This window comes from Nansenia antarctica, assembly GCF_963989245.1.
Source record: "Nansenia antarctica genome assembly, chromosome: 17".
In the NCBI taxonomy this organism is placed as follows: Eukaryota; Metazoa; Chordata; class Actinopteri; order Argentiniformes; family Microstomatidae; genus Nansenia; species Nansenia antarctica.
In genome coordinates this window covers 22739230-22762613 of record NC_137687.1, presented here as the reverse complement: position 1 = coordinate 22762613, position 23384 = coordinate 22739230, and the positions used below count along the sequence as shown (strand labels likewise).

The 23384-nt window shown below is 48.7% G+C and overlaps 1 protein-coding gene across 1 annotated transcript in view; it reads right to left on the bottom strand.

The window, feature by feature from the left end:
- The window catches only part of sidt2 (SID1 transmembrane family, member 2), a 38666-nt gene extending 32607 nt beyond the window's left edge, over positions 1 to 6059 (bottom strand). The window contains exons 1-2 of the mRNA XM_080547603.1: positions 5426 to 6059; positions 4854 to 4978 (exon numbers count right to left, since the gene is read on the bottom strand). Coding sequence (XP_080403729.1) covers positions 4854 to 4978; positions 5426 to 5701 — 401 coding nt within the window. The 5' untranslated portion in view covers positions 5702 to 6059. The remainder of the gene's footprint in view (positions 1 to 4853; positions 4979 to 5425) is intronic.
- Between the last annotated feature and the right edge of the window lie 17325 nt (positions 6060 to 23384).

Genomic DNA, 23384 nt, shown 5'->3' with positions numbered 1-23384 from the left:
CTTGGGGACTCCATTAAGCTGGGGGTGCCTATCGTTGGTACTGATGTCGAATACGAGTACACACTTGTTCGGCAGCCCCTCAAGGACATCAGAATATTCTTAGAAAAGGGATCTAGTGAAGAGGCCTGCATAGCCCCCAGAACCAAGAGGAAATATAACTCTGATAAACTGGAGCCCTCCACCTCGTCAAAATCCAAACTCTGTTGCCGCTCAGCTACTACTCCCCTCCCCCTCTCTGGTCTCTGTTGACATGACGATAGATTTTTCAGACACAGTAGTAGGATAAGGACAGTACCCGAATATCAAGAGATCCCCGATCATGTTGTCCACCTCGCAGAGACGCAGCCACACATCCGCATTACGTCATCAACAGACGCGTCGAATCCTGGAGTGCACTGTCCAATCAAAGGCGTGCGTTCGTAAACTCGCTCTGAGAGCGTCGCTGCGCACACTGGGCCCGACGTCATAAGGGGAGCAAGTCATTTGATTGGACAGAAGGAATTCCACGAGTGGTGATCAGAATTCCAGAACGAGTTTACGAAACGCACCCATAAGTCGAGCGTCGCGTTACGCCAACCCGCTAGCGGAAGTTGCTATTAGCAACCTTCTCGTTATCCTTCCGTACTCGCTGCTTTCACTGAGTGGAAATTTAACAGGCGATGTGACGTCGCGAGATAGAAAAGTACCGAAATGAGGCACCGAAATCTCCTTTGCGATTCGGTACGGGTACATACCGAATGTAAAGTAACCGGTACCTACCGGTACCGATTTTCGGTACCCAACCCTAAGTATACCTCAGGCCCCGATGGTTGGCTACCCTAGTGCCTGATAACCAAGTGAGCTTGATAAACGAGTGAACTTCAAACCTAGAAAAACAATGTCACACTTCAGTCCCCCCCTACTCTGCCCCCCCTACTCTGCCTCCACCGACTCCGGACTAAGAACAATCTCACTTCATGCATACATACAAGCATACCTGTACATACATACATTTACGTACTTTAGCCACTTTACTCTATTATACTGAGCCAATTACCACTATTGCACTATTGTCATTGTTCATATTGTATTACACCCCTGTACATTGTACCGCACATTTCACATCTTTTATCTAGTATTTTTTGTATATATAGTTCTTTTTTAATCTTGTCGTATCATATTGTTATTTATTGTTTTTGTTTGCTATGCACCGTGGATGAGAGGGAAACGCAATTTCAGCCCTCTGTATGTCTGTACATATATTGGATTGACAATAAAGCTGACTTTGACTTTGACTAATGGTAAATGGACTGACTAGGGATGGACGGTTTCCAATTATTGAAACCGAAAAACCGTCAGAGAGTAAAACCGCGGTTTTCCGGTTAACCGAAAAATACAGTAAAAAAAAAAAAAAAAAAAGGTAATTTTTTTTTTTTTTAAAGAGCGCCAATTTCAAATAATTGAGCCCTACTGCTACAATACACTCATGTCGAACACCATTAAAACACCGTAAGCACAGTCGCAACACATTTAGGCTACTTAGTTTCACAAATATAAGTGGAAAGGCAGACTTTTGTAAGCTACACCATACATGAAAACACATGAACACTTAACACACCAGCTCCGCTGATCCAGGGTGCACGCCTGCACGGAAGATCATCTCTTGGAACAGCGTCTTCATTGAATGAACTGCTTTCTCAATATCTTGGTTCTTAGACAAAGTTTCAGCTGCTGCTCAATGTATTTAAATATTTGAATACTGCTCAATAATCACTGAAATATTAGATTAGAATTATGCAGTGAACATACTTAAAGCTTTTCATAAAAACCACATGCCGCGAGACTGACTCGTCCTGAACTGTCGTAAGTCAATCAACAAAGAATGCCCCATCAAAATAAAAGTGCCCATGGTAGAGCTGTCAAAATAGAGCTTTCAAAATAAATGTACTAATACAGATAGAGATAAATACAGAACTACCTTTGCGTCACTAAGTGACCGCGTATCTTCTGAGACATGCGTTCTGTCATCACTTTCAGTAGCGCCTTCACACACAGTGGCGCTGTGCACAAACACTCTTGATCCGTATAGCTCTTGTTTTATTATATTGTGGTTTAGTAAATACTGCACTTGGAGTTACATTCAATGCATGATTTGTGCTATAGAACATAAATAAAGTTTGATTGATTGATTGATATCAAATCAAATCACATTTTATTTCTATAGCGCATTTCTCACAAAAGTGACCCAATGCGCTTTACAGAGAGCAGCGAAAATTATCTTATTAAATGTAAGCGAGTAATTGTAAAAACCTTTCCTATCTACCAATAACTGAAGGCAACTATCTTTCCCATAGAGTGATTCGTTACCCTTAAATATAATCCCAATTAGATATTAATCCTCAGTTATTCTTCACAACTGACCAAACCTCTCACTCATTGCGCGGCAGATTCAGACTGTATCATTGTTATTTTCACACACGACAAACATGTGACATGTTCCAGTTTTATTCTTATTCTATTTTATTCTTCAAAAAAAAAAAAAAAAAAACGGTTTCTGACGGTTTTGATAAAAAACCGTTTCTATTTTTATAAACCCCGGTTTTCGGTTTAACCGAAAAACCGTCCATCCCTAGGACTGACTTATATAGCGCCTTATTCCAAGGCGCCTCTCATTCACCCGTTCACACACACATTGACACACCAATGGCGGCCAAGCTACCATGCAAGCGCCGGCCCGCTCATTGGGAGCAATTTGGGGTTCAGTGTCTTGCCCAAGGACACTTCGACATGCCGCCATCCGGGGCTCGAACCACCGATCTGCCAACCTTGCGATCATCAGACGCTGGCTCTACCTCCTGAGCCACAGCCTCCCCAACATGCTACAAGCTTATTGTTTTGATAACAACCAAATCATAACAATACATAATCTTACGCTAGCTGAATATGACCAGAGGTACTTAAACGAACATTGCATACAAATTGTAACACAATACAATTTAGTACAACAGAATGACTTATCCTACTGACATGCCTATCTGACCTACAGGGGCGGCAGTAGCTCAGCCAGTAGAGCCAGTGTCTAATGGTCGCAAAAAGTTGGCAGCGGTTCGAATCACGGCTGGCCACGTGTCGGAGTGTCCCTGAGCAAGGCACTGTACCCTTAATTGTTCCAGGGTTGCCTTCAATGGCTCTGACCCCTTGCCTAGATGCCCCCTCTAGAGCGTGAATACATTTCGTTGTTGTCAAGTGCAATGACACAATTTGAACCCCTTTCCCTTTCCATACAGTACACGCTGCATTTCTATTTTAAAGTTGTGTAAAGTTGCACCCTCCCTCCCCACCCTCCCTCCCTCCCACCCCCCCAGGTGTTTCTCTCACTGATGTTGACACAAAATGGTGAGGTGACATAACAGAAAGAGTCGGGAGTCAGAAACGGAACACACACAACCCAGGATGCAACAGGGTGAGGCTAGTATACATTCACTAGGATACAACACTAGGATACAGCCCTAGGATACAACACTAGGATACAGCCCTAGGATACAGCCCTAGGATACAGCCCTAGGATATAACACTAGGATACAGCCCTAGGATACAGCCCTAGGATACAGCCCTAGGATACAGCCCTAGGATACAGCCCTAGGATACAGCCCTAGGATACAACACTAGGATACAACACTAGGATACAGCCCTAGGATACAGCCCTAGGATACAACACTAGGATACAACACTAGGATACAGCCCTAGGATACAACACTAGGATACAACACTAGGATACAACACTAGGATACAGCCCTAGGATACAGCCCTAGGATACAGCCCTAGGATACAGCCCTAGGATACAGCCCTAGGATACAGCCCTAGGATACAACACTAGGATACAGCCCTAGGATACAGCCCTAGGATACAACACTAGGATACAGCCCTAGGATACAACACTAGGATACAGCCCTAGGATACAGCCCTAGGATACAGCCCTAGAATACAGTCCTAGGATACAGCCCTAGGATACAGCCCTAGGATACAGCCCTAGGATACAGCCCTAGGATACAACATTAGGATACAGCCCTAGGATACAGCCCTAGGATACAGCCCTAAGATACAGCCCTAGGATACAACACTAGGATACAACATTAGGATACAGCCCTAGGATACAGCCCTAGGATACAGCCCTAGGATACAGCCCTAGGATACAACACTAGGATACAACACTAGGATACAGCCCTAGGATACAACATTAGGATACAGCCCTAGGATACAGCCCTAGGATACAGCCCTAGGATACAACACTAGGATACAGCCCTAGGATACAACACTAGGATACAACACTAGGATACAGCCCTAGGATACAGCCCTAGGATACAGCCCTAGGATACAACACTAAGATACAGCCCTAGGATACAACACTAGGATACAACACTAGGATACAGCCCTAGGATACAGCTCTAGGATACAACCCTAGGATACAACACTAGGATACAACACTAGGATACAGCCCTAGGATACAACATTAGGATACAGCCCTAGGATACAGCCCTAGGATACAGCCCTAGGATACAGCTCTAGGATACAACCCTAGGATACAACACTAGGATACAACACTAGGATACAGCCCTAGGATACAGCCCTAGGATACAGCCCTAGGATACAGCCCTAGGATACAGCCCTAGGATACAGCCCTAGGATACAGCCCTAGGATACAACACTAGGATACAACACTAGGATACAACACTAGGATACAGCACTAGGATACAACCCTAGGATATAACACTAGGATACAACCCTAGGATACAGCCCTAGGATACAACACTAGGATACAGCCCTAGGATACAGCACTAGGATACAGCCCTATGATACAGCCCTAGGATACTCACAGGCCACGTTGTATGAGGGGCACCTGGAAGGACAGCACAGCCTGCTTCTGTCTCACCACGAACAGGATGGGGCTGCTCTCCAGCCCCTGGGCCAGCACGTCCACGGTCACACGGACCCCCTCAGTCTGAGAAGGAGAGAGGGAGAGGGGAGATGTGGGCTGTAATCATCATCAACCATCATACACATAATGTGGAAGAGGGGGCTCGTGGAATCTATTGGTCTGGAAAGATTAACCTATATTATTAAAGGCAAGCGGAAAGACTTTGACAAGCTGTGGGAACCATACATGAAGAACATGTAAGATAGAATACTTTATACAGGAGGAAAGTTTTGTTTTTGTATTGTTATTGTAATCCAAAATTGAGTTGACAACAAAAGTTGTGTGTGTTTGTGAACTTTGTTATTGTATGTTTCTCTTTTTTTGTCTTTTGTTGTCTCGTCTTTGATGTTGGTATATAAAAATGATAATAAATATATTGTGGGGGGGAAAAAAGAAGAAAAAAAACATCATACACATTACACAGAGGTGATGGTGGGACTTAGTGTGTCCCCTCCCCTCCTCTCGACTCACCTTGTTCCACCAGATGGTGTGGTTGAAGGCGTAGATGGTCTGGTTGTCGTTGGTCACCGTGTCGTTGTAGGTGACGTCGAACTCGGCGTCCTTCTGGATCACCGTCTTGGTGTCGACCCCCCCGACGACCCCCACTGCTGCCAACTGGGCCACCACGAGGGACCACGACAGCAGCCCCACACACCCCGGGGTCAGCCAGACCCCCGAACCCGGGCCAGAACCAGGATCATCCGGCTTGTGTCGAGACTTCCAACAGCCCCTCAGGAAGAAACCCATGTCCCTATGATCAGCTAGTCCTAAAGGAGCTTTGGACTCGAGCAGAACCTTTATGTCTGTAATCTAACGACCTAAACTACAGTGGTCGTGCACACAAAATGCACACATTGACACTCACACAGACTACACAATTCGACAAAAAAAACAACTTTAAAAAGCTACTAGGTATCTCCACCTGACTAAGTCTCGCGAGAGTGACAACACCAGTTGCTAAGCTAGCGATATTGTCTTTGTTGCTATGCAGGACAGTCTAGTAACAACGGTCCTGGTTGAGCTATACCTCCTCCACTCCCCTGACTAACTCACCAACTATAAAACACATATATATTATGTTATTATTATATATATATGTTCTATATTCACACCACCGCTCCTGTCCTCCTGTTCTCTGGACATCACCAGCTGCTGTCAGGCTAGCGCAGTTAGCCCGCCAGGCTAGCCGAACCTCCTACTCGCTGAGGGACAATTTAACACTTTCTACAGCTAATGATGTCGTCGACATAATAGTTATTTTTTCGAGCTAGGTTGGTGTCATTTGTCCGTGTTTAAAGTTGCCCTCCCTTCCAGGACAGACAGGTGCCGTGCAACTGCGAGACTCAACGGTTTGTTGTTGTCATCTGTTGTTGAATAGAAGACTGGAGCAGCCTGGGTGGAGAGAAAAGCGTTTCTAGGGTTAAATCTGTGTCACTCACTTCGGGCTGCGTTCGTAAAAGTCGCTCTGACAGCGCCGGAGCGCACGCTGGGTTCGACGTCATAGAGGGAGCGGGTCGTTTGATTGGACGAGAGGCGTTCCGTGAGTGCTGGTCAAGATTTCCAGAGCACGTTTACGAACGCAGCCACTAGCGCCCTCCCTCTCCCCACGTCGCACGCACAGCTGTCGCGCGCAGTAAACAAACGGCGTCATTACGTCATTCCCTACTGCCCGGGACGTAGAAATAGAATACCTAGAACCGGCGGCGCGTTATGGGGCTTTTCCACCGGACTGGCCTGCTTCTTTGGCGCTTTTCCATTTGTCGGCCTGGGTCGGGTCGCTTCTTTAGCTACCCTTCGAGGGCAGGAACCTTTTTTGAGACCGGGAACCTTTTTGCCAGGCTGCGTGTGACGTGTGACGCTGCACACCGTTGAATGAATGAATGGAATGAATGAATGAATGAATGGACTTTATTTGTCATTGCTACAGTACAGGTACCAAACAACGAAATTTAGGAGGGGTGGCTCCCCTGGTGTTAGGAAAGGGGAAAAAAACACATTTTAGAAAAAGCATAAAAGCATAAATGGAAATCGTCATCCCATGTTCATAGATTTCTTCGCTAACCGCCATCTTTAAATACCACATTCGCTCTTGGAAAATGTCACTACAGTTTTTGTAATAGCTTATTAATAAAGATTCGAAAAATTATGCTGACCATCGTATTAACTTAGTTTAATGTCATTTCAATGCATCATAGAACTTTTATTTACAACAAGCATAACACAAAAATCGCTATTATGCACCGTCTTTGCCCGTGAATAACACCGGCTATGAAGGTGGTAGAAACACAATACTCCTTTGTGTGGTATTCTGTAGTAAGCAAGTAGTTAGGAAAGAATGAGACCGGGATACACGCAGCTGCTGTTCAATTCGCCATTTATTCAACTCCCGTTCTTTCCCTCCGGAAGTGCATACATCACTTCCGTCACTGCATACATCACTTGCATACTAGCGCCCACTGGCGGTATAAACAGGACACAACATTTCCCCCTTTCTTAAAGGGATTACAGTCCTCAACGAATGCAATATTCTGTAGACTGGTGTCAGTACAATTGAAATAAAATGAAAACGAAGGAAATGAAAATGAATGAATCAGCATAATGAATAACAACAATAAACAGTTTATGACAGTGAAACATGAAATGAACATTCACTTTTGTCATTGCATTGTAGGACCTTTTTGTACTAAGTTAGAACCGTGTTCTATCCTACCCTTTTAGTACGTTCTCTACGGCACAAAGTCTACCAGCCACCTAGGTGGGTTTCTGACTCTCAGGTTCCTTCTTGGACCTGGTTCATTAAACACATTCTCTGTCTCGGGCACCATGAACTCGTCTAGCTCAATCTCCTTTTCACCACTGGTGCCAGACAGAGCATCCTTGGGGAAGCGTGTAAGCTTGGATGCATTCCATTTTCGACCATCACTGAGCAGGTATGTATTCTGTCCTGCTTTACTAACTACTGTCAGCGGTTCTGTGAATCTTGATGATCCCTTTTTTACATGCTCCGGTCTGCGGACACGTACGGTGTCATTCACTTGGAACATGGGCACTTTCGCTCCCCTCATTCTGTCTGTGTACTCCTTACTCTCCTGTTGCTTATGTCTCACTGTCTCCTGCACTTTCTCATGTGACTTAATTTGTTGTGAGACAGGGAGGACATTTAGTTTTGTACGCATCTTTCTGTTCCTCAGCAACTCAAAGGGAGTAGCTCCTGTAGTAGCATGCGGCGTAGCGCGATAGTTCAGTAAGAACTCTGTTACTACATGTTTCCATGGCTTGTGCATTCTCTCAGCCGTCTGAATACACTCTTTGAGCCCCGTTGGCTCTTGGATAATAAACACTGGAACGCAGGTGCTTTATCTCTCTCTCTCCCAGAAAGCTTGCAAAAGCATGGGAAGTAAACTGACATCCGTTGTCAGAGACCAGGAAGGCAGGGTTACCTTCACGACTAAACACTGTAGTCAAGAAGCTAATAACCGCCTCTGTAGTTACAGTAGAGACAAACGCCACCTCTGGCCACTTACTGTAATAGTCTGTGAGTGTAATAGCATAACGGCAGTCCCATGTCGCACAGTCAAAGGGACCAACAATGTCAATGGCCACCTTCTCCCATGGTCCACCTGGCAGTTCCACTCGGGTAAGTGGTGCAGGCGCAGTTTTGTCTGTATTGTCTGGATGAATCTGGCTCATTACAGCCCCCAATCCATAGTTAGAAGCATCGGTAGTGACATAAGTAGGTAACTCAGGATCATATAATGCTAAGGTAGGACTCTCAGTAATCAGTCTCTTAACCTCAGTAAAACTGGACTCTGCATCCGCTGTCCATTCAAACTTAGTGTCAGTAGATTCCCTGAGTGTAGCACGTAGCGGTTCCACCACAGTAGAGAAGTCAGGTATGAATTTACTATACCACGATGCGAGTCCTAGGAAGGACCGCAGGGAGGATGTGTCGTGCGGGGCAGGCGCGTTCGCCACAGCACTGACCCCGTCTTGGTCAGGATGAAGACCATCTTTGGACACAGTGTGGCCCAGGAAGCGCAGAGCTTTCTGGTTGAACTTACACTTGTGCATGTTCAGTTTAAGTCCCACTTCATTTAGAGCATGTAGCACTCTCCGTAGGCTGACATCGTGATCCTGCTGTGTGATGCCGTAGCAAATCACATCATCCCGGTAGGCCTGTACGCCTGGCAGGCCTGTCAGTACAGTCGACATCATTTTCTGAAAAGCTGAAGGAGCAGAAGCGAGGCCAAATGGCACTCGGCAGAAACGAAAGAGACCCTCATGCGTGATAAACGCAGTTAAATCACGGCTATCTGGATGCAATGGCAACTGGTGATAAGCAGAGGCTAAGTCTATAGTAGAAAAGACTGTGGCTCCACGGAGCTCAGCGAACAGTTCATCCATGTGCGGTAAGGGATGACAGTCACTGATGATTGCCTTATTAGGTTCTCTGAGGTCAACACACAGGCGAGGCTTTCCTCCCCCCTTTCTCTGGGTCACAACTATAGGAGAAACCCATGGAGATGCGTCTATACGTTCTATAACGCCTTTTTCCTGTAGATCTGCGAGCTCATCGGTCACAGCCTGCCTCACTGAGAACGGAAGCCTCCTCAGTTTCTGCTGTACTGGCACAGCATCTGGTTTAACCTGTATTTTGTGCATAAAACCTTTTGCACACCCTAACTCCTGTACTAGAACCTCTGGTTCGGTCTGTGGAGTGGTACTCTGTACAGTAGGTGCTCGGAGCACAGTAGGAGAGCTAGCAGAGCTAACAGTAATAATTTTGTTACCCTCAATGCACATCTGCAATGCTACAAATAAATCTAGTCCCAGCAATGCATTTCCTGATTCAACCACTATCAATGAACCTGTAACTGAATGTCCATTATGAACAACTGTAGCATGCATGCAACCTTTAACAGGAATTTTCTCTCTGGAGTAAGTAAGCAGATTCACTGTAGGCTCAGCAAGGACACATGTATGGAAAAGTGTCTGGTAAGTACTCTCTGGAATAATAGAAACAGATGAGCCTGTATCCACTATCAGCTCAACATCATGGGAATGATAATTTGCATCAACTCGTACAGTACACATAATTTTATCATTCACGACGGCCCCCTGCATGTAAAGCACAGTAACGTCATTCACCATTACCTCACGCACCTCTTTTTGAGCCGATCTACACACCTTGGAAAAATGTCCAACTTTTCCGCATGTATTGCAAGTCACCTTAACCGCCGGGCATGTAGGCTTGTTAGCTAAGTGTCCTGTGGATCCGCATCGGAAGCAGGCGCGCTGATTCCCAGTTGTAGCTGGCTGGCTGTAGACCATGGCAGGTGCAGTCGTCGTCGGATCTTTCTTCTTGCCCTTGTCGAACCTCCTCCTCGTCGGCTGTTTCTCGATGGCTCTCACCGAAGCTGTAGCTCCAGAGAGAACGTTGGAGTTCCGTAGTCCAGCCTCGATTTGTAAGGCCATTGAAGTAGCTTTGTCCAGAGACAAGTCCGATTCAAGCAAAAGTCTGTCTCGTATGCGTGTATTAGCAACACGCTCAATCAGTTGATCACGAATCATTTGTTCCTCCATGGCACCAAATTCACAAGCTGCAGCTAGCTCGCGTAATGAAGCAAGGAACTGATTAACCGTCTCGTCAGGACCCTGAGCTCTCTGTCGAAATTTGTGACGTTCAGAAATCACATTCACCTTAGGAACAAAGTACTTTTTCAGTCCATCCACGGCAGAAGTGTAGGTAACACCCGTATCCTTTAGAGTGTAGAACAGTCTTTGTCCTTCGGTCCCAAGTGCATGGAGAAGAATCGCGCGCTTTCTTTCCTCCGGCCATTGTTCTCCGGTAGCATCAATTACGAGCATGTAATTTTCAAACATTCTCAACCAAGTAGGAAAAGAAATAGCAGGTTCGCCTGGCACAGGCATGAACGGTGTAGGTAAGGGTACGGAAATAGCCATCCTCGTCGCCAAAAATGTGGTATTCATACATCACTTGCATACTAGCATACTAGCGCCCACTGGCGGTATAAACAGGACACAACACTTTGCTAACTTCACCATCGGTATACGGTCATTTTGAGCGCTGACACCCCGAGAAGTTATGCTTGTTCAGCTCTCCCTCTAGTTAGCTGATGGCGAATCCTCTGCTTGCTCCGGCAGTACGGGTGAAATGATGAGACTGACACAATTCGGTTTGGTTTCCTTCTTCGTCTATTAAACAGATTGTAAAACTAAACACAAAACATTGATATCAGTACATGTAAATAAACAGTGAACAAACTAACAGAAAAAGATTTAACAAGCTACACAATCATACAGAACTCCTTACCAACTCCCATCTCTCTTCACACTGTCATTCCGATTCCCTGCCACCCAGATTACCTCCATTAAGCCCGCCCCCATTTCTATCTAAGCCAATCACCCTCTGCATGCATACTTTTACCCAATCAAATGAATCAAACAATAAAATAAACTCCCAATCAAATACCCTCCCATGGATTAGCCAAACACCTCCCACTTGGTCCATTGGTCCTTTGTGCCTAAATGGACCACAACTTTCCCTCTCTTTAATACAGTTATTTTCTACTGCTCCTCCACGGGAAGCAGCACGACCACCCGCCCAACGTCTCGGTCGAGCGTTGGGAAGAGATCGTGGCCCTCGCTCCTTCCTCGTCCTGAATCACCCACGCCTTCTTGCGCATCTTCAATAGGGTGCCAGCCAACCCCTCGTGGCTCGCCCCATGGGCCTCCCCTGCCAACAGAGTGCTGATCCATGCAGTGTAGGGGACAAGTGGGATTCCCACCTCCTTCGCCTCCTGGATTCCTCCGGAACACACCAGCAGCCCCGGCCCTTCGACCCTCTCAACTACCAGTCTGTCCCAAGTCATTTTAGGAAACTCTGTTCCATCCTGTGCAGCCAGACACAGGTCGCGGAAAGCTGCGTTCAGCTCCTGGACGCCGAGGCTAACTCCGCTTCTTGTCTCCCTCGGGCGTGTAGCCTCCCACTTTGCGTCTTCTGGAGCCCTCCTGCAAACCAACCACTGCCTAGCAGCTCGCCGGACCCACCCAACTACCCGAATGAGCCTGCCTATCTCACTGAAGCGTTCTGGCTCAATCAGGTCCATGAGAGCAGCGCCCCAGAGCCTCTCCCTCTCATGCTCGGGGTCCCTGGAACTCCCAACCGGTGTGGATGTCCCCTTTGCATTTGCTTCCTCCTCAATGCCGCATTTCGGGTCCAGCCCCTTCCTCGCCTGAGCGCGTGTTACAGCTGCAGTGAACGCTTTCCGTTGCAGCATGCTCACGCTGTCTCGAGCACTTACAGCCACTCCCCTGGATGTTTCCTCGCTCAGCTGATCAGCCAGCACCAACACCTCTGACTCTGGCTCCACATTGGCCCTCGTTTCTGCAGGCTGGCCCTCTTTGCTCCTCCCACTTTGACCCGACTGGATCCGTGGTTCCGGAGCGAAACCTCCAGCGTTGAGCGTCCTCTCGATTCCCTCCGTGATGCTCCTCAGCTCTCTCCTGTCGACATGAGACGCTAGAATGTCGTCTACATAGGTGTCCTCCTCAAGTGCTCTCCGCTCTTCTTTTAGGTGGGCGACCTCTAGCAGCCTTGCCGTCTTTCTCATGGCCAGCTGGGCGATGCATCCGGCTGGCTTGTCCCCGATGTTGACGCGGGTAATTGCGTAGGTTTTGATCTTCTTTTCCCCTGCGAGAGTCATCTCTTTCCCGCCCGGCTGACAATTTCCGCAGCGACACCCTCCACACTTTGGCTCGCACGCGGCGCTGATGCTATCCCAGCTCCACCACTCGAGGACCTCTTTGCTGCTTGCAGCTGTTCTCCCGGTCTTTTCATGACCTTGCGGCTTCTGGTCTCCATCCTCTTCTTTTGCGCTGGGCGTCTTGCAGGGGATCTCCTCAAAACTTACTGCCTCCGTTCTCAGAGAACGCGCAAAGTGCGTCTGGGAGTTGTGTGCGGATCTTTCCCAACTTTCAAACAGGTCTGGGTGCGTTCCTCCCACGGTCTTCCCCAGAGGCCCGTCCCACAGCACTAAGTCTCCCGTCCCTCTTCTCCACCGTGGAGCGAGTCGTCCCTCTCGGTGGCTGATCAAGAGCTCGATTTCCTTAGGTCGGACCAGCTCTTTCTTCTCGACCCCAGGGAAGAACTTACAGAGTCGCTCTGGACTGATGACCTTGTCTGCACGAGCGATTGTGTCGAGCCCGTAGCATACCATCTCGTGGGGACTCCATCTGTTGTTGCTCCACGCCCTGACCTTTAGCAGGTATTTGTTAGTCTTGACCCTGACCTTCATTCCACCGACCCCCTGCACGGTCAGTGTTACTTGCCTCCGCTCCAGTTGGAGACGATCGGCGGCCCGGTTGGTGATATAATTTGTGTCGGAGGCGAGGTCTATGAGGGTTCCCAGGGCATTTCCTGCTTCTGTTTTGACTATCAATGTCATCATTAGTACTGGATGTTCCTCTGGCCCATTCTCCGCGAAGAGACCCCCGCCTTCTGCGCCCGTGCTCAGCGTCATCGAAGCCTTACTGGTGAATGCGTTCGCCCTCCTTTCCTGTTCAGGGTTGAGTCCCAAAGAATCCAGGAATTCTCGTTGCTTGTCAGCGAACCCTGGCCCTGTCTTCTTTCCCTCACTCCACTCGGGACACAGAAGGTAGTGATGACTTGCCTTTCCTTCATTCTGCTTGCACACATTTCTGCACAGGTACCGGTTACTACACTCTCCGTCGGCACCGTGCATGCCCAAACATTTCTGACAGGCTTTGCTTTGCTTTGCTGTGGCTCGCTTCTCTGCCAGACTGAGACTCTTGAACTTACGGCAGAAGAATATTTTGCCACCGTGCTGGTCGCTTCCACAGATGTCACACTCTTCTCTTCTTTCCGAGTTCCTGCCTGTGACTCTGGTTTCACCTCGATGTTCCTCCTCTTCTTCATCTACCGGTGAGTCTTTCTCCGCGGCCCTCGTGAATGCCCTCTTCTCCCATCTGACTGGCCTCTCCGGTGTTCCCCCAGAGGTTTCTGTGGAGCCTCGGATTCGCGCCATCCTTTCGAGGATTACTTCCTGCCTTTTCAGAAACAGAAGAAGAGCATCGAATTGCTTGTCTGGGGTGACTTGGTTTTCGGGTTCGGTTACAAAGGTAAACCAGCCTTCCTGCACGCGATCTGGCAGTTTGCTCTCGATGGCCTTAATTACAAGTGGGTTCTTCATAGCGCCCACTTCTCCTAAGTCAGTCAGGTCCATGAGGGCTCTTTCCACTGCCTGAATAAGGTCGATCGCTTTCCTCGGCTGGTTTCCTTTTACCGCTGGTATTCTTTCCAATTCCTCAATAATTTGCAGCGCGATGGTTGCCTTGTCTCCAAACCGATTCTCCAAGGCTTTGAATACGTCCTCCGCTGAGCGGTAGCTCGAGAGTTTGAGTTCCTCGAAAACCTTTCGGTCTATGCTCTCGAGGAGGTGGAGTTTCTTCACCTCTGGCGACCCCGATGGGTCTCCCTGCTGCTGCAGGCTCTCCCAATCTTTCCGCCAGCGATGAAAATCTCTCATACACCCGCTGAACACGGGCAGCCTTGTTGGAGGGAGTTTGATCTTGGCTCTGGTGCGGTTGCCTCCATATGTGGCGCTCTCCAGCCCTGCCTCCCGGGCTTGTTCCCATGCTTCCCGCTGAGCCTCCAGTAGTTTGGCGCGCTCTTGAGCGGCTATTTCTGCTGCCTTCAACTCAATCACGGCCGCCTTCTGCCTTGCCTCAGCGATCTCTTCTTCGGCCCCCAATTTCACCTTCGCTGTCTCCTTCTCAAACTCGGCCACGCTATCAGCTGACTTCAGTCTTGCCTCAGCGGCTTTCCTTTCCAGCTTGGCAATCGCTTCCTTATTTTCTCTATTTGTCGCTCGATCTTTGGCCTCTTCTTCGGCGAGAGCGTCGGCCCTTTCTCTATTCGTCGCTCGATCTTTGGCCTCTTCTTCGGCGAGAACGTCGGCCCTTTTCCTCTCATCTTCGGCGAGAACGTCGGCCCTTTTTCTCTCATCTTCGGCGAGAGCGTCGGCCCTTTCTCTATTCGTCGCTCGATCTTTGGCCTCTTCTTCGGCGAGAACGTCGGCCCTTTTCCTCTCATCTTCGGCGAGAGCGTCGGCCCTTTTCCTCTCATCTTCGGCGAGAGCGTCGGTGGCCATTTGCTTTGCTGCGGCGGCCTTGTCGGCCATTTTGTCAGTATTCTCCTTCTCAACTCTTCCAAATTCAGTCACAAACGTTTCCCAAAGTTCATCCATTTTGTCCTCCAGCTCCTCTAGTGACTTTCTCGTGTTGCACGCCTCAACTACAGGGATCCACTCCCCCCAGCTTGATAGCAGACTTCGCGCTTTGATGATGAGGCTCTCTGTGAGTGTGCTTCGTTCTCTACAAACGTCGTGGGTTGCCCCCTCCAGACTGATCCTCTTCACGCCTTCGTGACTCCTTTCTGCTCGTCTAATTGTGGATGAAAGTTCGACCCCCGCGAACCTTGTCCACATGTTGGCCTTTAAAACGTGACCGACCTGTTCAACCTTCTGAGCTCTCTCCTCAGCGGCCTTGGTGATGTCTTGAAGAAGCTGACTGTTACCTGTCTCAGGTTCCTGACTTGCTTTGGCCTGCAAACCTTCCTCATAATTGTCGTCTGCAGAGTTTAGGTCTTTCGCGTTTGATAGGAGCGCTATCCACTCGCGTTTCATGTCATCTTCGCCCATCAATGCCACTGACCTGATGATGTGGCGGTATCCTCTCTCAAAAGTGACTGCCAACTTTTCCCTTTCGGTCCTTAGTGCCTCCATTCTGCCTGTGACTCAGAAATAACTTGTGTGTACCTGTTTCGTCTTTCTATCTTATATCTTCAGCCCTCTCTGACTCCCTGAGCTGATTTGCGCTGGTCCCTGCACTTCCTTAACTAGTCTTCGGCAGCGGAACCAGGTTCACCGTGAGGTCATCCCAGGGATACTGCTAAAAATAAAATAATAAAGTGGGAGAGGATTTTCCTCCCCCCGACGACTTAATACCCAGGTACACACAAACCTATTTTAATGCAAACAGTCAATAGAGTCACAGAGAAGAGTGCTGGGTGTGGGTAGCTCTCTGGGTAGCTGCTATTAGCTCGCAATTCCTTTCTTGGTGGGTCTTGTAGGTTAGCCTAGCTGGCTGTGGATTCTTGCAGTTAGGTTAACCAGTTGAAGCTAGCCGTGGATTGTTTCACTCCTTGCCTGCCTAGCTAGCTGTAGCTTTGAGTGCTATAAGCTCTACCGCGTGCCTGTGCGCTATTGCGACAACAGGGCTAACGCTAGCTTAGTTTGCTAATGCTACGCTGGCTAGCAAGTGGCTAATTAGCTACGGTCGCGGGCGCCCCGGCTCCGTTGCCGGCCTAGTTAGCTGTAGCTTTGAGTGCTATAAGCTCTACCGCGTGCCTGCTGCGCTATTGCAACAACAGGGCTAACGCTAGCTTAGTTTGCTAATGCTACGCTGGCTAGCAAGTGGCTAGTTAGCTACAGTTGCGGGCGCCGCGGCTCCGTCACTAACCTGACCAGGCTTTAGCTTGCTCTTATCTCCGGTGAATGGATCCTTGTCCTCCCGGAGCTTCTGTTGCGTCCAACCGGGCTTGTATTCCTTAGCTAACTGACGGTCCGTCCTCCTGCGGTCGTCAGCGGGTGTTTTACAATTGTTCAGCTCTCCCTCTAGTTAGCTGATGGCGAATCCTCTGCTTGCTCCGGCAGTACGGGTGAAATGATGAGACTGACACAATTCGGTTTGGTTTCCTTCTTCGTCTATTAAACAGATTGTAAAACTAAACACAAAACATTGATATCAGTACATGTAAATAAACAGTGAACAAACTAACAGAAAAAGATTTAACAAGCTACACAATCATACAGAACTCCTTACCAACTCCCATCTCTCTTCACACTGTCATTCCGATTCCCTGCCACCCAGATTACCTCCATTAAGCCCGCCCCCATTTCTATCTAAGCCAATCACCCTCTGCATGCATACTTTTACCCAATCAAATGAATCAAACAATAAAATAAACTCCCAATCAAATACCCTCCCATGGATTAGCCAAACAATGCTTTTAACCTAAAACTCAATGAACCGGGAGTTCACCCGCTGCTGCTCGCAGCACCGCGCCTGCTGGTTGAAACTCCTGTTGACAGCAGGGGGAGAGAATAGTTTTACCAGGGAATTCGCTCCGAGCTGTGTCGACCGTGATAGGAGTGTAGTATCGACACCATTCAAATGGTTTTGGATTCCCTGTCCTCTCCCCTATCCGGACACGTTTGAATTGTTATCCTAACCCACGGTAAATCACAGTTATTAACCCGCAAAGGGCACCGTCTTTGCCCGTGAATAACACCGGCTATGGAGGTGGTACAATCACAATACTCCTTTGCTAACTCCACCATCGGTATACGGTCTTGCCAATTCCTTATTACCAGTGGAAAGGGGGATGGCTAAAACACTTTGAATGGGATAGATAGGACTTTCCGTTCAATGAGGCATGATACTCGCGAGTTCATCTCGCTTTTCCCCCCCGTTGATGTATTAAACAATCTAAGCAATCTAATCAGAGCAGTTGTTATTATGTAATATTATTGATGGATGTGCCATTTTTGATGGACAGCAGTGAGCGGATGACTTGATGTGAGCATGTATTTGACTAATGCCGATAGTCTTGCTCCGAAACCGGAGCTGTCTACAGCGGATTCAAACTACCGTAATTCATGAACTATATGCCCAATGCTGACCTGAAGGTAGTACTACCGAAGTTCTATCAGCATGTTAAATGTGCAACAAGAGGAGAAAAAACACTGGATAAGGTATACACCAACATCAAGCTTGCTTACAAGGCTAGACCGCTAGCTCATCTAGGCATGTCTGACCATGTGTCAATCCTCCTGATCCCAGCCTACACTACCATGAGGAAAAGTGCTCCCATCACCACTAAGACTGTCAGAACCTGGCCAGCAGGGTCCGCTCCACTGCAGATCTGCCTGAATGACACCTCATGGCAGGAATATGAGCATGAGGACCTGGAACAGTTCACGTCGTCGGTTCTGAACCACATAGTGAACTGCACCAACTCAGTCACCGTGGACAAACGGGTCCGGGTCTACCCCAACACGAAGCCATGGATGACTGGGAAGGTCCAAAAACTGATCAATGAGAGGGACAACGCCTTCGCAGGGAAGGGCACACTGCTGTACAGCACCACCAGGGCTAACCTAAAGCGCGGCATCCGGGAGGCCAAGGCAGACCACAGAGAGAAGATTGAGGAATGCTTCCTGAGCAACGACTCCAGGCGGGTGTGGCAGGGGGTTCAGCACATGACAAACTTCAGAGCCAACAGGCTCACAGCCGCAGAGGACGACCCCCTGCTGGCGGAAAAGCTGAACTCCTTCTACGCCCGGTTCGACGAGGGGCGAACGGAGGTAACCACAACACAAACACCACTCTCTCCAGCTCTCAGCAGCCTCACCCTCACAGAGCATGAAGTGAGACGCGTGCTGAAGGCGGTGGACCCCAGGAAAGCCTCAGGGCCGGATGGCGTCCTGGGACGGGTGCTGAGGGACTGCCCCGACCAACTGGCCGGGGTTTTCACCAACATCTTCAACCAGTCCCGGTCCCAGGCCACCATCCCACCCTGCCTGAAAACCTCAACTATCATCCCAGTCCCGAAGAAAAGCACGGTGAGCTGCCTAAACGACTACCGCCCGGTGGCACTCACACCAATCATCATGAAGTGCTTCGAGAAACTAGTCCGGGCCCACATAGTCACACGCCTCCCGCCCAACCTGGATCCATACCAGTTCGCCTACAGAGCCCACAGGTCCACAGAGGACGCCATCGCGACGACTCTCCACTCCACTCTATCCCACCTGGAGAGGGGAAACAGTTACGCGAGACTGCTCTTTGTGGACTTCAGCTCTGCCTTCAACACCATCCTTCCAGACAGGCTAGTGACCAAACTACTAGACCTGGGACTATCACACTCTATATGTGCATGGATCAAGGACTTCCTGTCCGACCGCCCCCAGAGGGTGCGGGTGGGCTCCCACACCTCCACAGCCCTCAGACTCAGCACTGGGTCCCCCCAGGGCTGCGTGCTAAGCCCCATCCTCTACAACCTCTACACCTACGACTTCACCCCCGTCCACCCCAGCAACTCCATCGTAAAGTTTGCAGACGACACCACCGTGGTGGGCTGCATCTCGGGGGGGGACGAGGCGGCGTACAGGGATGAGGTAGAGCAGCTGAGCAAGCTGTGCAAGGTTAACAACCTGCTGCTGAACCAGTCAAAGACCCAGGAAATCATCGTGGACTTCAGGAGGAAAAAATCTGAGGTCCAGCCCCTGCTCATCGACGGAGGGAGCGTGGAGAGAGTCTCAACCCTCCGATTCCTGGGGGTGCACATACAGGATGACCTGTCCTGGAAGAAGAACACAGCAGCCATCATCAAGAAGGCACAACAGCGGCTCTTCTTCCTGAGAGTCCTCAGGAAGGACCACACCAGACAGGAGATACTGGTGGCCTTCTACCGCTGCGCAGTGGAGAGCATCCTCACCTACTGCATCTGCAACTGGTTCTCCAGCTGCACAACCGCAGAGAGGAATGCGCTACAGAGAGTCGTGAGAACAGCCCAGAAGATCACCGGCGCCCCCCTCCCCTCTCTGGAAGAGCTGTACAACACACACTGCCTCAGGAAGGCCTCCAAGATCTCCAGAGACCCATCCCACCCTGGGTACGAACACTTTGCTCGGCTGCCCTCGAACAGGCGGTACAGGACCATGTCCGCAAGGACAAACAGACTGAAGCTCAGCTTCTACCCCAGGGCCATCCAGGCCCTGAACACAGCAAAGACCTAGGTTCTGGGCCCTGGACGGATTGATGGCAGCTGCTGGATTGAAAAATCAGGTGTAGTGCTGAGGCACAAATGTGTACATTTCAAGCCTGCAAACTGCGACACTTTAAATGAATGTGCAATAACACTATGTGCAATATGACAACCCTAGGGTACATAAGGTTGCAGAGAAATAGGAAATGTTAGAATAGGTATAGCATAGCATAGAGTACAGCACAGTGCTTTATCTGTACAGTACAGTATAGTATAGTGGATAGTGTACATAGCCATTATTTATGTAAACCAGCTCCTTTCCCTTCTTGTTTTTTTTAGTTTTTTTCTCTTTCCTAGCACCAGGGGAGCCCCCCCTCCCAAATTTCGTTGTTTGGTACCTGTACTATATCAATGACAATAAAGACCATTCATTCATTCATTCATTCATTCATTCATTCAATCTAAAAAAATCAAAGAGTTTCTGAAAGCAGAGAAGTTGCACTTTTTGAACAGTTGAACTTTCCCCCTGCTGATCTGTATAGCGGGGGGAATCTTATGACACTGTTATGACGCGTAACTCCGCCTACTATCTCCTGCTCCTCCTACTCATTCCTGGTCTCTTGTGTATAGTGGAAAAGCGCCAATACCCAGAACTGTTCAAAAGCGTGCCGAAGCGAGCTGAGCCGAGCCGAGCCGGGCCGTATAGTGGAAAAGCGCCATTAGTCAAACACGGATGACGAACGATTAGTCTATTCTTGGGATTAAATGCACCAACGACATTCTGTTATTCAAAAATAGATAAATTCATGAATATGAATGTAATACCAATTAATGACAGTATACACTCTCAACAAAATCTGATTATTTAAACATGTCATCAAAGGACAAAGGATACATCGTTAAAGGTAGACTCTTGTCATGGATATGACGTCATGCGAGGATGTCACAGTAACTATTATATCAAAGATATTTGGAGAAAGTAAAGATGTGAACAAAACAGCCACTCGTCTTCTCTTGTTTCTTGATCCTCTTTGTTTTGAAATGATGTAAACTCATTTGAGTCACACTGACTCTGTGGCCGAAACCCTCGTCCATGCCTTCGTCACCTCCTGCCTGGACTATTGCAATGGTGTCCTGTTCGGGGTTCCCAGCAAAGCCCTGGACAGGTCCAGTATGTTCGGGGTACCCAGCAAAGCCCTGGACAGGCTCCAGTAGTAGTGCAGAACTCAGCTGCCAAGGTTCTCACTCACACTGCCAGCCCTGGCAGCACATCACCCCCACCCTCATTCACCTCCACTGGCTTCCGGTCAAGTCCCACATCATGTACAAAATCCTCCTTCTCACCTACAAATCCCTCCATGCCTGCGCCCCCCCAGTACTGACCTTCTCTGCCAACATACCCTATCCCGGAACCTGCGGTCCAACCTATGGACCTTCGGGGACAGAGCCTTCAGTGTGGCAGCTCCCACCCTCTGGAATTCTCTCCCCACAGTGATCCGCAATGCCCCTACCCTGGACACCTTCAAATCAGCCCTCAAATCCCATCTGTTCACCAAGGCCTTTAGCCCCTAGTTTAGTTTCTGTCACCTGTCTCTGTGTTCTCTGTTGTGTCTGTCTGACTGTCTTTTTTTGTAAATTTGTAAAGAGTCCTTGGGTTCCTTAAAAGGAGCTATATAAAACCAAGATATTATTATTATTATGTCTGGTAGTGTTGCCACACACTTTTTTCTATTGACATATGGACTGCACTTATATAGCGCCTTTATCCAAAGCGCAACAGCCTCTCATTCACCCATTCACATACACATTCACATTCACACACCAATGGCGGCAAGCTACCATGCAAGGCGTCGGCCCGCTCACTGGGAGCAATTTGGGGTTCAGTGTCTTGCCCAAGGACACTTCGACATGTGGCCAGCTAGGGCTCGAACCGCCGATCTGCCAACCTTGCGATCATTAGACGGCGGCTTTACCTCCTGTGCCACAGCCGCCCCAGACATCATCCCAGAGTCTACTTACTTACTATTGTTCTCTGGTGGACTGAAGATTGTATGAGACAAACAAGGGCTTGGCGAAGGCGGTTCAGGCCTAAAGATGCATCTTTATCAGCTGTCCTACCCTTCTTCCTCCTAGACTTTGACTGCTGCTTTTATGATATGGTCATACATTTATTTTGGTTTGCTTTTTATTGTTATTACTTTCCGCTAATGGCCTTATTAAAGATAAATAGATACCAATGTTTATTCCACCAGAGAAGACCAACCCACTTGTCAAACACATGTACGTGATCCCATTCCTCATTCCATTCATTGCAATGAGCTCGGGCTCTGGTTCGTTTTCTACCTCCACCAGCCTCCCCAGTTCAAATGCCTGTAGACATACTGGGCTTGCCCTACAGGATGCAAACAGACACACAATGCTCAGATGTGGATTAAAAAAAGACAATACCCCCCCACACCCCCTTCCTTCCCTACAACCCATCTCTATGCCCCCCCCTCCACCACCCTTCCCTCCCTACAACCCATCTCTATGCCCCCCCCCCCCCCTCCACCACCCTTCCCTCCCTACAACCCATCTATTTGTCCCTCAGTACTTCAAGTATGTGTTTCCTGATGGGATGGACACGGTCATCGTCAAGGTCAACTCTGAGACCACCTTCCCCTGCTCCGTCATGTCCATCCAGGACATCCAGGTACGCTGAGACAACAACCAACCCTGCAATAACCAGGGGAGAGGCTGGTGGAGGTAGAAACCGGAGGACAGGAGGCTCATTGTATAATGCATGGAACGGAATGAGGGATGGGATTATCATTCCTCATTCCACTTCTATTAATTACAGTGAGGCCCCTCCTCCTCCTCCTCCTCCTCCCATTTCTACCTCCGCCAGCCTCTCCTCTGATCAAATGCCCGTCTAACACACTGGGCTTGCTCTGCACAGGATGTCAACAGACACACAATGCTCTGCTTCATATGGCATGATCATTGAGGCATGACACAATACAGCATCCTGACCCAACTTGGCCCAACTAACACAGGAATCAGGATACACACACCCTCGCCCCTGGGGTACTGTACAAGGTTCTTTTCATTTTAACCATTTAGCAGACACTTTTATCCAAAGCAACATCCAATTAGAGATTCCAGGGACAGTCTCCATGGAGTAACTTAGGGGCTTAGCCTACTCTAAGTGCCTTACTCAAGGGCACACTAATGCTGGTGTTGCCAGGTGGGATTTGAACTCATGAACCTTTTGATCACCAGTCCAACCCACTATCCACTAGGGCCACCACCACTACCCAGGATAAAAGAGGACAGGAGGAGTGGCACAAACAGTAGGAGAGAGAGAGAGAGAGAGAGAGAGAGAGAGAGAGAGAGAGAGAGAGAGAGAGAGAGAGAGAAAGAGAACCACAACATTGGAATCAGTTCCCATTTGTTTGAAATGATAACTGATGGAATTTGCCATTTCTATCGTTCAGCACAGTATGGCTGCATTCATCAAATTCGCTGCTCTGGAAATCTGATCCGCACTCATGGAACGCCTCTTGTCCAATCAAAATT